The sequence below is a fragment of the Falco rusticolus genome, chromosome 6 (assembly GCF_015220075.1).
Source record: "Falco rusticolus isolate bFalRus1 chromosome 6, bFalRus1.pri, whole genome shotgun sequence".
In the NCBI taxonomy this organism is placed as follows: domain Eukaryota; kingdom Metazoa; phylum Chordata; class Aves; order Falconiformes; family Falconidae; genus Falco; species Falco rusticolus.
The window spans coordinates 47,648,961-47,664,164 of record NC_051192.1 but is presented as its reverse complement, the minus strand read 5'-3'; the positions used below and the strand labels follow the sequence as shown (position 1 = coordinate 47,664,164).

General features: G+C 39.8%; 1 protein-coding gene across 3 annotated transcripts in view; it reads left to right on the top strand.

Annotated features, from left to right (window-relative positions):
- GRM1 (glutamate metabotropic receptor 1) overlaps positions 1 to 15,204 on the top strand; it is a 199,422-nt gene that overhangs the window by 25,350 nt on the left and 158,868 nt on the right. For all 3 annotated transcript variants that reach the window (XM_037392901.1, XM_037392902.1, XM_037392903.1), the window contains exon 3: positions 13,970 to 14,219. In XM_037392901.1, coding sequence (XP_037248798.1) covers positions 13,970 to 14,219 — 250 coding nt within the window. The remainder of the gene's footprint in view (positions 1 to 13,969; positions 14,220 to 15,204) is intronic.

Here is a 15,204-nt window from a genome sequence, read left to right as displayed (position 1 = left end):
TGTGTCAGTTTAGCATGCTTTCCAAGAGCATATGGATAGCCAAGTTAACAAAGCTGAAAATTTAGGTCTGCCTAAAGCATCTCCTCATAGTATGTTAATATGCATAACCATATGCTTTTCTGAGTATATTAAAACATGGACTGATGTATGTGATAAGATTGTAGTTCCTTTGAAAATGCCATAGCAATGTGGGATATGTTTTTAAGAATAAAATTAATCTCAGACACAAAATCTCATACACATAAAAAACATCTAACCACCGAACCATCTAGCAAATGTCCAAAAGCTGTATATGTTCATACAAATTTTGTCTATGATTTTGAGGTTCTTTGTTGCTAAAGATTTTGCAGGAATGAGCTTGGTCACAGTTGGACCAGTAATTCCTGTCATCAGGCTGACATTTCAAGAGCAGATTTCTGCATTTGTACTCAACCTCCCAGATGCACCAGAACCACAACCACCCTCCCATGTGTGGGGCTGCAGTGACAGTGGAAGAGAGGCCTTTGCATTTGCAGAATAGTCAGGGCCAGACAGTCCTTGGTGAGCACCTTTCACTCTCTGTCCATCTGGGGGAGTAACGGCTTGGAATGATTTACTTTGCATTGTTCATGGAAGCTGTGCATTTTGCATACATGAGGGAGCTTCTTATCTCCTTATTCCTCTGGGTAAGCAAGCTAGGGGATTTGAACTGAATCCATAAAGGAAGTATGCTGAAATCTGTGACAACAGTCTTTACATGATTTTATTTATCACTAGCAGTCTTTTCTCCCTCCCTTCCCATCAATGTTTTGTCTGTGCAACCAGGAAGTCTTGAGCAGGATCCTGACAGCACCAAAGGAAATGAGCAGCAGCTAATTTCAATATTACCTTCGGAGGCTTCTAATATTTTCAAAGGAGATAGAGAAAAAAATTGCATTCAGGCCATATTTTAAATAAAACCACTGTTCACTATTTATTGAACACATGGATGGTGAAAAGTATAGCAGCATTTTAGAAACAGAAATCCTGCTGTTAATGAAACTGCTAAACACTTTCTGCACTGTCTAATTCCTTTAGCATGTAAGTGGGATTTGCCCAGTCCCTGAGCATCTCTGCTTTCATGTAGTGCAGACTCACAGATGCCCTGAACTTCCCTTTTCCAAGCAGCTGTGCGTTTGCTTCTGTATATGGTCATGTACAAAAGTATCACTTGTTTAATCTAAGGCAAATGTCATTTACTTAAAGGTACCCTCTAGGATCACTGCATCATGATCAACTTCTCAGATAGGCAAGTGCATGCAAACCATACAAGCAAACTGTTCAGTTGCATGAAAAATAGTGCTGAGAAAGAAAACATTTAAAATTAATAAAAGGGACATATCAGTACCATCCAAAGTGGTATGTGACCGGCTTATCTCTTAGTTGTGTCTTAAGAAGAATTGTTAATTTATTCCTACAACAGAATGGAAGCGTCAAGGTGTTCTATGTTCCCTTGGTGAAATAATGATTATGTACTAACAATCATAAAATCTAACTTAAATCTCTTGCTTACTATGGAGATTATGTGGGACTTATGAAAAGGACTACTAGGTTTCACTTAAGTGCAGAAATGCTTTGCTGGAGAGAGAAAGAGTTTATGTGGTATACAGACTTTGCAGCGACTTCTGCACTGCTGTTTTTTTTTTTCTCTAAGAAAGCCCATTTCTCCTGCCCAGCTGTTTAACACTTTTATGAACCTTTTAAGAGCTTGGTGTCATAAATAGCCTCACTGTTTTATGTTGTCCTTTTAACACTTGGGCAGCTTAACACCTATGCTTAATACCTATTTGTTCTTCTGAAGATTAACGGCAATTAAATTAATTAAAAGAAATAATGAAATTTTCAGCCCATCTGAAAAAAAAAGAAAGAGAGAGAGGGAAAGAAAGAAATTAAATTGTCTGGTGTAATTAGAAACTGAAAATTTGTTTATTTTTGATCTCACATGTTTTGGTATCAGCACCAATTCGGTTGATTGTATTTGGATTAGATACAAGAAGCAGTCGATATCTGGCCTGAAAACATTCAACGTGTCTGAAGGATTCAGCATCTTCTCACTCTGTGTTGCTTACATCTTGTCACAGAACATTATGTTATTTTGTACCAGAGGCATGTTATTGATGTTAGGTTAGACAATACCAAAACAGGATTTGTAGTGTCTTGTGCTTTTGGATCATACCCCCATGGTGCTCAGTCAGGACTTCAGGGACTGATTTTCCAACACTCCCAGTTGTAGAAGTACATCTTTTGAACTGCTATACTCTGTCAAAAGTAGAACATGTTGCTGGAGAGCAATACATGGAGTATTTTAGTGTGCAGTTCAGATCTACCACACTCGCTGTCACAAGATCAAGAGGCATCCATGTAGTTTTTTATTGATTCAATCAAGGCAGAAATCTAGAACACCCTGAAAAGCACCATTGCTTCTCTAAACGCGTGATGGAGACCCTCATCAAAAGCCCTGGCATGGGGGGCTATTCTGTCTCACAGTGCTGTAGCAACCGCACAGGCTGGCTGAGGAGCCCCTGTTTTCACCAAGATCACTTCTGCACAGCTGCTGATGGATTTTTTCTGGCTCCCACAGCTGTGAGATCAGAGCCAGCCACATTGATGCTGCCCTTTGGCTGCTGTCGAGGCTGAAAACCTTGCTTCTATGCTGCCAGCAAAGTGCCAAAGCTGAGGCTGGTAGGCCACCCAAATCTGCCTCGCAGTCTGCCATCTCACAGCCTGCTTTGGCAGCAGTTAATTATAATGTTCCTGGAGAGCTTGTACGCAGCAAACTGCAGAAGCATAGCTGTCTTGCCCTCAGTAGCTGCTGTATGTGGATGAGCTTATCACAGGCACTGCCTCAGCTTCTTCTCCCATTTCCCACCCCCCATCTGGGGTCCCCCACCTCCCCCTGCTCTCCCTCTCCCCTCCTTTCCGCCGAGTTCCCATGTGAATACACCGGACAGGGCCTGGCAGAGACGCCGGCCCTGCCACCAGCCCTGGGAGCGAGGGCAGCCCAGCTGCCGGGGCACCAGCTCCTGCCTGGCGAGGCCTGCAGCCCCGCTCTGCCCAGTCTGCAGGGCCTGTCACCGCCGCCCCCTCTGCTTGCCCCCTTTCACTGGTGCCCGGTTTCTCTGAGTGTTTTGGCACTCACAGGTCCAATTTGGAAGAAGATGAGGTGGTTGGGAGCAAGCATGGCTGTGCCCGTCTTCCCTGGCGCTTGCAGAGGGCTGTGGTTATTCCTTGGGCCTTTGGCTGAGGGCTGTTCCCTTCCCCCAGCACGTCTCCCCAGCAGGGTTTCTTGAGGACTGAGCAGCTGAAGCCGTGCTGGGATGACATGCTCGGGTTCAGAGTTGGGGACAGGAGACTGCTGGGACCTTCAGGATGACCACACAACTTGTGAGTACCCAGATGTCATTTTCCTCAGGAGCTATCTGTAAGCCAACAGAGCTGTGAGCATGATGTGACAAAACTGTGATGTCTGGGGAAAAACCCCCAATCTTTTAGTCTTTCTCCATGAATTGTCTTTTCTTGTTTCTTAACCCAGCAAAGGGTCCTTCTCTTCTCCCTCCAACGAGCCGTTTTACAGGTCTGGGTAGCAGTGTTGCATAGATCTCCCCAAGGAGGCACGGTGCATGAGGAACCATGTCCAGAGAAATAAAAGGGCCTCTTGCCCCCCCGGCCTTCCTGGCTCGGCCCAGAGAGCCTGGGAGCGCTCCTGGCTGCGGGTGCTGGTGCGGGGAAACACACACGGGGGCTGCCTGAGGCATCACCCCTGAGGTGCAGCCCGGCAAAGCTGTATGGACACAGGACCAATGCCCTTCTCGGCTGGCGTGCAACGCGCTGGTGGATGGAGTCGGTTGCTCCTGACTCATGGGGGCAGATAACGGCTGTTATCTGTTTTGTGAAATAGTTTTGGAACAGCTGTGACAGTTTTGTTGTTTTGGGGCTTGGCTAACTCAATACCTATGCTCAGTCCCAGCCTGTGCTTCTGTAGCTTCATGGCAATTCAGAGAAGAGAAAATGAATTCTTCATTTTGCTTTTAATTCACAAGCAGTGTTTTTAAGTGCTCTCCAATATCTTAAGTTTTTGGGCTTATCACTTTGTCCTACTTGCATTTAGGCAATATTTATCTATCTCACAAGTCTGCCCTTCTAAAGTTCACTCTTTTATTACATTACCTCAGTACGAGCTATGCAAAGTAACCTAATAATTTGCTCTCTGCTTGTGCTAATCCAGTTTTTACACTCATTTCCTGTACTAGCTCTGCCTGGATTCTCAGCATTAAGCCACCTTTTCATCTGCAGATACTATGATAGCCTGTGAGGAAAGGTATTTCAAACTTTTCACCAATCAGCATCACATACGCCTTTTAACACTGTGTAATTCAAGCATTTATATCATGTTAATCCTTGAGGTTATGAACTCAATTGGGAATGTCAGCATGAACCATCCAAAATTAGGATTTGATTTTTTTGTTTGTTTTGTTTTGAATTTATTCCTGTCAGTCTCAAATCCTACAAACACTTGTGCTGTTTAACTTTTCTGCTCTAAGTCTTTAAAGCATCACTATGAGTATTCAAGTCACCATCTGTGACAGTGTGTGCAGAACTGAGACTTCAGTTTAGGGGCGATAGGAAATATTTTGTCTAAATGGTTTTTTGGAGTGGGGGGTGTTACTGAAAAAATACTTATAAAGTTAAATTCAATTTTTTGAAAATGTTGATTGTGTAAAAATGAAAGACTTTTGTTTAGATACATTTTATTTTTGCTTATGCATTCCAGTTCTCTTTTTCTAGGCCCTGTTCTTAAATTGTTAAAAATGTGTGTTTGCTTCTTATCTCTAGCTTTCAGACTCAACATCTATACCTTTCTGGCTTTCTTTCTTTCTTGTATCAGTCCAAGAGGCAGAATTGTTTAATATGTTATTCTGTGTTTCTTCCAGCTGTGATGACATAATTGATTACAGATGATTGGTCATAATAGTAAAAATCAAAAGTAGGCTGTAAGTGAGGGTAGGCAGTTCAGATAACATTAGGAAATTACATTTATTTTTATCAGAATCTTTAATAGACACATAAGGTAAAGCAGCGACTGTCTTTCTTAAACATAAATGAAAACACAATTCTTTCTGAAATCATGTAATTTTCTTCTGAATAATAAGATTTAAAATATCCAGGGATTTGATAAAGCATACATCAAAAAGTCTATCTTCTAATTTGCAACAAAACCCAGCAGTTTATTCCATTTAGATGAACAGATTCACTGGTGACGGATAAGCTATGATTAGGTATGTTTTTTTAGACAGGAGACTAAGATTTATTACTTAGATGTTATTCCAAACCTGATATAATTCACGTCTAGAGCTGTAGCTCACATAAAAAGTATTGGTGTCTAAACACCATATGTAAGCCAAAATTGCCCTAAAGGCCATGAATATTTAGCTCTGGGGTTATAGTTCAGGTCAGTAGCTTTTTGGATATTTGTTTCAAAAATGTGTGTTAACAGACAGTAAGGAATGAAATTCAATAATTTGTTTTGCCCTCTTAAGAATTAATAAACATTTTATAGTTAGCTGCTGAATTCAAGGACTTCAGTGGGAATAGGTCCAAACACTAACTTCTCTTAATGAGAAAATAAGTAGAAAATACACTTCAAAAAGTAATCTAATTTCTAACATACTTTCCAGATACCCCCTAAAGCCATTGATAATGTAGGTTATCAGGAAGCGTTCCTGGTCTTGATAACACTATGAAGTATCTCATGATGTTTGGCCCTCTTAAGTCCCAGCCCATGCAAATATATGATTTGTGAGTATATTGGTTCACAAAAATAAAATAGCCATTTTTAATTCTCAGAATTTTAGGGAAAAGTCAGAAACTGATTGCTCTTTGCCCTCAGGTTCAGAAACCAGATAACCTGTAGAAATATGTTCTTAAATTTCCATTCATTCCATTATGTTCAAACCTTCATTTGTAGTAGGGTACTTGTGTGCATGATTTTTGATTGCTCAGTCTTGTGCTTGAAATGTAAGCTAATCTAATTGCATAACTGCCAAAGCATGAGCAGAACTGAGCATATAGTTAATTCCCATATGTCTGCTCATATTAGAAGGAAAAAAAAAAGAATATTGTTCTTCTACTTTGATGTCCCTTCTGGGTATTCTTTCTATAACTGTTTTTGTAAATGATTTTACTGACAGTAACATTCACAGCAAACATAAAAAAAAATATTATTCATACAAGAGTGTTGAAAACATATTCTTCTTTACTTTCTCTAACCTCATCAAGAAACATAAAAAAAATCTCTGACCTTTTGTTCAACCAATAAACAGAACTAACTAACAGTGATGTTAGGCATCACTAGATTGTTTTTAATCCATTATGAATAGAACTAGAAACTCCATACTGATAAGTAATGAAACTCCATACTGATAAGTAATGAACAGAAAGACTAAGTTCAGCAAGTAAATTTGTTAACAAGTACTGTATATCAGCTAGGGTTGGAGCTGAAATAGTTTCTTTAGCATATAGAATTCTAAAGCTCTTTGTTAGACATATAATAAATAAGCACTGGATGTACTCTTTGAATACATTTAGAAAAAAAGTTGACATAAGACCACATTTTAGCATTTCTTTTATTAGGAAAGTGTCATTTAGCACTAATACTCTCATTACTTCAGGACTGACTTCACCTGTGCTTGTATTTCTGACAAGAATATCAATTAGTTGTTCAAGATGATGCACCTGCCTCATTCAGGATGAAGACTTAAATATAACCACTTCAGTCAGTAGCAGTTTTATTTTCATTTGGGTCTTCTTCACTGAGACAATACATCGCTATGGTGAGCTGTTGGCAAAATGCCTATACTTTGTAGTTAATGGCAAAAAGTAATCTAACATTTAATAAAATCATGTGGATTTTCTTATTTGAAATACAGTTTCATTTCTTTGGAAAAGAGCTGGAGAGGAACTTTTCACAAGGGCATGTGGTGATAGGACAAGGGCCCATGGCTTTAAACTGAAAGAGGGTAGATTTAGATTGGCTATTAGTAAGAAATTCTCTACTGTGAGGGTGGTGAGGCACTGGAACAGGTTGCCCAGAGAAGCTGTGGATGCCCCATCCCTGGAAGTGCTCAAGGCCAGGCTGGATGGGGCTTTGAGCGACCTGGTCTAGTGGAAGGTGTTCCTGCCCATGGCAGGGGGTTGAAACTAGATGGTCTTTAAGGTCTCCTTCCAACCCCTAGCATTCTATGGTTCTTTGAAAAGCTGGATTATGGTAGGAGCATTGTATTGTTTAATGGCTGTAACAATTATCTAAACTCACTCTTTCATCTTCTGTTTCTATTTTTGCCTTTGTATGCAGTTTTACTTGACCTCAGAAAATGAAAAGGCTAGTCTGGTCTCACCAGCTCACTTTCTGCATTTCTAGAGGGGCCTTAACTTTTGGAGAAAATAGGCTGTAAGCACAGATGGCGGAGGTTTGTAATATACCAAAGATGACTCAGTTCATTAATGCATCCTTCTGGCTTTTGTAAGGCTAGAGTGCAGTTGCTTGGAAATCTCTGGTAAACACAGAAAACTTTGCTAAGGTAGTTTGGAAGAAGACATAGTGTTTACAGTGCTATTTCAATTTCTAATGAGTTTATCTGCAATTAAAGGACAGTGAGACCTCCACCCAATGCAGTCTGTCCAGTAATGTCAAGAGAAATGCAAGGGAAATGCTGACTTCCACCGAGCCATGAGCTGGCCTGGGAGGCAAGCTGGTGGTGGTAAGATCTGTGATCCCTACAAGTCATAGCAGGTTAAATGCAACTTTAGAACTGAGGAGCTGGGTGGCTGGACCTGCTCTGAGCAATCGAGAGCAGTGGACAGTCCAGCTGGTCTTTAGGAGAGGAGTACCTGTAGTGAGTATCTGTGACATTCAACCTATATTAAACTGTCCTTAGTGGTTAACATTGCTAGGACTTGTTCCTCTCTTCTTTAAAACCACTGTACTTAGAGAAATTAAAATAGCTACTTTAACATTCTTTGTAAAGCATTTCCCCCCTTATTTATCTGCAAACTACTTAGAATTAAGTAAGATGTAAAGTTTTCCATTTAAGCTTTGCAGTTAGACTGGGATTTTAGGTTTAGTGAAGTTTTTTCTTTTGGTATTTTCTCCACTGTTTTGTCCTGCCTGATAACAGAACTGGAGCCCATGTCCATGCAGTATTCTTCTAGTAAAGTGGCCAGTTCTTTAAGGTTTGTGAAGTGCTTTCATAGCCTAACTCTCCTGCTTTGAAGTTGCCCCTTAAAAACACCTGAAGTGAGATACACTCAGTGAAGAAAGAAAATTATGTTAGGAAAGCTATCTGAACTCTGAGAAGAAACTGTGTGGTAAAGGGCCTTAGGTGGTAAAGTCAGCATTAAGTGAAGAGGGAAGGAAACACAAATCCTATATGGAATAACAGATAAGTGGTAAAATGCAGCCCCTCCTGACATCACTGTGATTTTAGTCTTGAAAAAGATATTCTGGGGAAACATGGGAGTGTTTGATCTTTGCCCTTTCCACAGTGACAGAGAATTCTGGCAGAGGAGGGACGGTGTCAGTTCAATGGTCCTGGAAGTTGTGCGGCACCAGAGCTGCTTTCTATGAGTGTAGTATTTATGTTCAGGATATACAAAAATAACACACAGGGGCAGATCCATTTCTACAACTTTTCGTTTTTTGTTGGTCTGCTACATTTAGGGAATAAACGTGGCCTTTGTCTTTTATTTTTAACTCTCTCAATCAAAGGTATGGACAAATGGATGTAAGTGGTTGAAGTATTACAGTGTAGAAAGTGACAGCTTGTCATCTGAGACACATTAGCTGATTATGTATGTGCTCCCAACCTGTTACTAACATACTAGATTAAATCTGATGTTTGATGTTCTTAATTTTAGTTTGCAATGAAATAAGAGTATGCATATGATTATTTAATATGGTTCAACTGATAAGAAAGGTATTAAAATGAGATAAATGAATAATTTTCTTATTAACTCACCCTATTCAAAGTTGCCTTTTGTGGCATAGGGAAACATAGGATGCTGTAGGAGAGAAAACTGGCACTCTTTATTTGCCTTTTTTTATTTTATTTTTTTTATTTTTTTATTTTTTTATCCGTTCAGTGGTCCAAAACCTTCCAGTTTTCCCAGACTTGCATTTGACAACTGTACAGTTACTGTCATATTTAAAATTATCACTAGTTTTTACAGACGAGTTATTGCAACATATCTGGAAGTACCTTAATAATCAAATCATGTACTTGCTCTGCTCATCCCAAATAATCTGGTTTTGCAGTAGAGAAGCTCTTGAATAGTTATTCCTTGCTGTTATGTCATGCAGTGCTCTTGTTCTCCTCTTATTTTTTCTCTGCCAAAAAGTAGTTAATGAGCTGAGGAAACTAGATGTTTTATAGTCAATCAATACTGAACAGTGAAACAAACTTCATACCTCCAGCAATGTATCTGGGAGAGGTGAACAAAGAAATCACGATGTTGAGAGAGGAAAGAGGAAGACAGGGAAGTTTCTCATTTGTTATTTGTGAGAAGAAGGACCTTCCTGCAACATGACTTGCTTCTGTAGTACCCTGCAGTGAAGGTAGATTTTGTGGTTTTCTTGCTGGTGCACTTCCTGCACTGTGTGTTTGCAGGGTATACGGTGTTTTTTGCGTGTTCACTTTTCAGCTAGATTGTGGTTACTGCTGCTGTTTAGAGGAATAAATGCAGCAAATGAGCCCCTAATGGCAAGGAATAGGTGACCTCACCTGAGGGTATTGCTCATGGCCTAGGTAGGTGAAGTATCTCTTGCTCCCTGACTTTTGTTATTTAAGTGTGTTGGAACATTCTTCCAGGCACGATCCTCTGCTCTGGGTTTTTCTTGTTGTTTTTGTAGGTGTGTCTCTGAAGGAGTCCCTAAACAAGGAGTTGATATTTCCTATTGCCTAAAAGCAGAGTGAGAGGGAACAGTCTTAGTCTTCCTCTTCAGCATGACACACACCCCCTCCCCCCACGTATATTTCAAGGGGATGTTCTCTGCAGCACAAATAACGATTCATATTTCCTTATGCTGCCCCACAAATAATCCCTGTCCTTGAATGAAAATGGACATTGATTTATGCAGGACACACTGTTGTTGTTATAAGCCCCCTGAAAACACACCACTTTCCGTCATACGGCTTGGGAAGACTCACACAGCTAATCTGTGCTTCCCTTAAGAAGGCAGTCTCCGGGATTCTCATAAGCACCTCATTGCTGAGGCTACATTTCTGCTCCATTTCATAAATGAAAAATAGATTATTCTCTTGACAAAGAGAATGGGGATAAATTTGCCAAAAAGCTACAATAAAAAGGAGAACATAAACCTTTTAGATGGAGCTCATGGGTTCTGCTCCCCACACTGCTCAAGTGTTAGTACAAGCAAGTAGTGTTAATTCCAGTGTAGCTGTGGCACAAATGTAATACTTGCTGACTCACAGGAACAATTTGTGAGGCTAAATTTTTAGTAATTTCTTCTTTTGTCTGTCTTCTGTTCATCAAGAGAACATCTTTGATTTTTACTACAGGATGTTAATGTTTTTATAAAGATATTTAATACATGGAATGCAATGAATGAGAATAATTCCCACTACATGTAGCTCTCACCAGCATCTTCAGATATGTGGATCCTCTCAGGAAGGCCTTATCAAGGATTTTTAGAGTGGCAAAGCAAAGCTGTCTTTGGCACTGAGAGAAAAGTGTCATGAAAATCCTCTTAGTAAAACTGGAGCCATGATAGGGTTAGAATTTACTTTTATGCTGCTGTACAGGCTGTGCTAGAAGCATATAAGGAAAACATCTGGCTCTCTGATTAGGGTACAAGTTGAACAGAGCTAAAAAGAAGAGAAAAAAAATTGTTTTAAATTAGCAAGGTATTGTTGGGCTCAAAGTATGTTACTGGCTCATGTAATTTTGGGTACAGGTCAGAATGACAATCAGTTGTCTGTAGCCTCAGAATAACAAATACTTTTGCTTTTCCCAGTTGATCCTGGTAGCAAAAGGCAGTTGCAGATAAGATTGCAACTTTTCTTCAATGGCTTTTTCTAAAGAAAAGTGGTCCTCAGCCCATGGCCCTGTTGGAACTTTTCACTGCCTACCATCTCATGCAGATTTTTTTCATTACACTTTTGCCCTCTCAGCTATTGCATATGTGTGGATTGAAAGTGGATGTACACACCAAGCTGGTACAGATGGATGTGTTCTTGGCTGTTGCACAGAATTAATTAGTGCTTTCTATTCTATATATGCCCTTACATTGTGCGTACCTTGGTAGCTGGGTACATTGAACAATGTATCTAACAGCTGTCACATGTTCATTTTCTGCCTGATCCTTTCCCCTGAAGGGGGAAGGTGTGCAGTGTGCTGCCTTGCATTGGGAGCATGGCAAATGGACTCTGAGAAGACCTCCTGGGTCATCAAGTCTCATCTCTGGCTGTTGCAGACATCTACATTACATAATGCTCTTGCGAGCTGAGCAAGCTGCAGTCTAACATCATATTTCTTTTTTTGTGCTGCTATTGGAAAGCTGTTTCACTGCTTTCATATAAGGGTTAGAAATCTTTCCTTTTCAGCTTCAGATTGTTTCTGCCTTCTCTTTTGCTTATTTCATCTTGTGTCGATGTTGCTTTTGATATTCATTAGCTTTCTGCCTTCTAGGCTATCGCACTTACTGAATTTGTAGACAACAGTCTTACTTCCTCATAGCTTGTATTTTGGTAGGCTGTTGTACTGTCAGTACAGATGTGACTACGTTTGAGATAATTGTTACTCCATCAAAATTAAAGCTGAGAAAAATCATTCCAAGTGGATTTAATTTTTCATTTCTTGAAATCATTAACTTGAATTACAGCAGAGTTAGTGCTGTACTGATGTATGAGAAAATGCCGCCCCACCTTAATATCTAGGTAGGAAACTTACTACATTTGTTTTCTAATATGCATTGCCTAAATATCTAAAAAGATTCAGTTTAGTCCCCTGGCTCACCTTAGGTAAGACTTTAAGAATGATTCTACTGGTTTCAAATGAGTCTGCGTTGCGCAAAGTTCCACATGAAGTTGGGAAATATATCCTAATTTCCTTCCAAAGCATAAGGTGCTTGCTAATGGCAAGTCAGTGATGAGGCTGTCCTGCCTCAGTCTGGGACTTGAGCCAAGTCATAAAAGCACTACAGCTCAAACTGCCCAGCCTCAGGTCCTGGGGTAAATCCCTTGGTGACTGCAGGTTATGGCCTATAAATACATGGAAATATCTCCACATGTGTCATTCTCAGCTTAAAACAAACACGGTACAATTTACCCACTCCATTTACCCAAGTACAGGGTCTTGGGATGGGGCTGCAGTTCTGAGCCCATGCTGGGGGCTGCTTGCTGGTGTGCTCCCACTAGGCACAGATCTTCCTCTCTTATCCCCTCCCCGCAGCCATGCAGGGCCAAGGCATTGCTCTGTTGCTGCTCTGGAGTATGCCTGGCTCAGACAAAAAAGCAGACTGACCTGGTTGCTGTATCAGGCATTGAGTCACAGACTGGAAAAGAGGCCATTCTGCTGTGCTGCAATTTTGAGAGAAACTAGTTCAGTGTAAAAGGCTGGGGAACTTGTGTTTTTTGTTTGACACTACATCTGGCACGTTTAGCTGTGTCCTAGTATGACTATGACTGCCATAGTGTGTCTGCATAATGTGTCTGATCTGCAGGAAATGATCCACACTTCTGGAAAATGCACTTATTTCTACTGGATTTATAAAGAATGCCTGAACTGCCTCTTGCTGAATTTTCTCTCTGGTGGCTACACCTTTTGAGTAGTTGTGATTTTTTTGTGGAGGAAGTTAGGCTGATTCAGAAGTGTTCCTCTTTGCAATTTGCTATTTCAAACTATAGCTACAAAGGGGGAAGGTGGACCTCTTCAGTCATCCCTTGCTTAGAAATGTTTGGGTCTAGAAGTGTTCAGCATATCTGATGCTACTCCCTCAATAAATTAAGTAATCATTATGGATGTGGATAGCATAAAATGAATGCTTTTCTTTTTGAACCATTTCTTGTTGATGTTAATAGATGTTTTTTTGCAATCCATCTGCTCCTCTTGCCTGATTGATGTTCATCATTAATCCTGTGCTCATGGCAGGCATGAAATATTCAAAGAAAACTTGAGATTTCACCTGTCTCCATAGATGAAGGCAGTCTGAGTTTTGTAAAGCTGTTTATTTGGCTTCCTAAACTTATAAATAGAAATGTGAAGAGAATTTGAGAATCAGCTTTGATATTGTCTGGGCCACAAAAGTTCAAATATTTCTAGATTAGGAAGAGTTATTTCTGAAGTTCTTACAGATAGCAAGTCCCCTATTTGAAGAGAAACATCAAGCCTAAATTTTAAGTGTCATGAAGGTCAGTCCTATTAGTGCAAGTGGCTTTCAAAATGCTAACAGATCAATGTGTTTTACATTTTCATCCATCTTTCATTCACTTTTATGAGAGTGGACCACATGTGGGACAGAATGGCTTGCAATAAAATCCTTTTTTCTCTTTTTGTGACCGTATTCCATGATTAGGACAACTGTGATTTTTTCCATAGAAATGTTAATAAAACTTTATTCTTACTGTCTGAGCTGTTTCTGTCCCCGTCTCTACTTATCCATTGTTTGCCTTCAATATTCACTGGTAAATCAATGTAAGAAAAGAAACTTGCAGTCTCCAGGTCAGTTAAGACCTACTGATAAACAGGCAGCTTGTTGCTGTTGCTCCACTGAACTCTGTTTACTTTGGTGGATCTCCTTTGCTCTTCTTTCTGCTAATACTAGTTGATTTTTTTTTATTATTATTTTTTTTAGGAAAACGATCCTTTCCCATCACAGACCCTTTACTTATAAATGCATGATATAATATAAGTTGTTTGTTTGGTTTTTTTTTAACAGGAAATTATGGAGAAAGTGGAATGGAAGCCTTCAAAGAGCTGGCTGCCCAAGAGGGTCTCTGCATTGCTCACTCTGACAAGATCTACAGCAACGCTGGGGAAAAGAGCTTTGACCGCCTGCTCCGCAAGCTGCGAGAAAGGTTACCCAAGGCTAGAGTGGTGGTTTGCTTCTGCGAGGGGATGACAGTGAGGGGGATCCTCATTGCCATGAGGCGCCTGGGAGTGCTTGGGGAGTTCCTGCTAATTGGAAGGTAAGGCTCTGGGTGTCATTTCTCTGCCTGTCCTTTCCCTCTCGTCCTGCAGGAGGTCCTTTCATTTCAGAGCCATGCAACTCAGGCTACCTGTAATTACCATATTTACTTGTCTAATGAATCAAAATAAATAGCAAGATGGTAAAGCAGATCTCTGGAATGTGATATGGCGACGTATGCCAGCTTAATTAGTGGTGGTAACTTTTGCTGTTAACTACTAATTCTTTTATATGGATACATGATATTAGTGCTTTTGTGCTTTTGCACACTTTAAGGGAGCGTTTCATACACAGATTTTAGAACCAAAATAGGGAGAGAAGAATTCTGGTTTCAGAATGTGTCTGGAAGTGTGACACAAGACAGCATTTCATGTGTTTCACTAAACATGTCTCCTGATAATTTGAAACCCCAAATTATTGTGTGGTTTTGATTACTGGAACTTTTTTCCAGTCTTATGATTACAACCTGTAATTCTCAGTTGTATACTTTGTTCTGATCTTTGCTGTTGAAAGCTAGGGCACTGATATTACACAGACTTGTTTGTTTTTTAAAATGTTGAACTTGCTTATGGTCAAGTCAGTATGTATGTGTGTTTTTATATTAACCAGAGTAATAGTGCAGGCTTGTATTGGACAGGCAAAGGCTACCTTTATCAAAAAGAAAATGGTTACTTTTTTCCTTCTAGAGTTTTTCTTTGTAGATATTCACTGAAATATAGTAATTTTAGTTCTATCACACGTAGTCTATCTACATTTATATTTTTGTGATAATTCTTATTTTGAGGCTTCTTTGACTTTCACCTTGATTTTTGCAATGTCTTTGTCTCATTTTCCATTTCAATGAATCTTGTTCAAATGATAAGGACTGACATTTTCTGTCTTGTCTGTTAGGTTAATAATGTCTTTCTTAATCCTTCTAGTTACTCTTTGTTTCTTTCTTATTTATTGTTTAAACACCGTTCCTTTAAGGCTTTTGACAGTTGTCT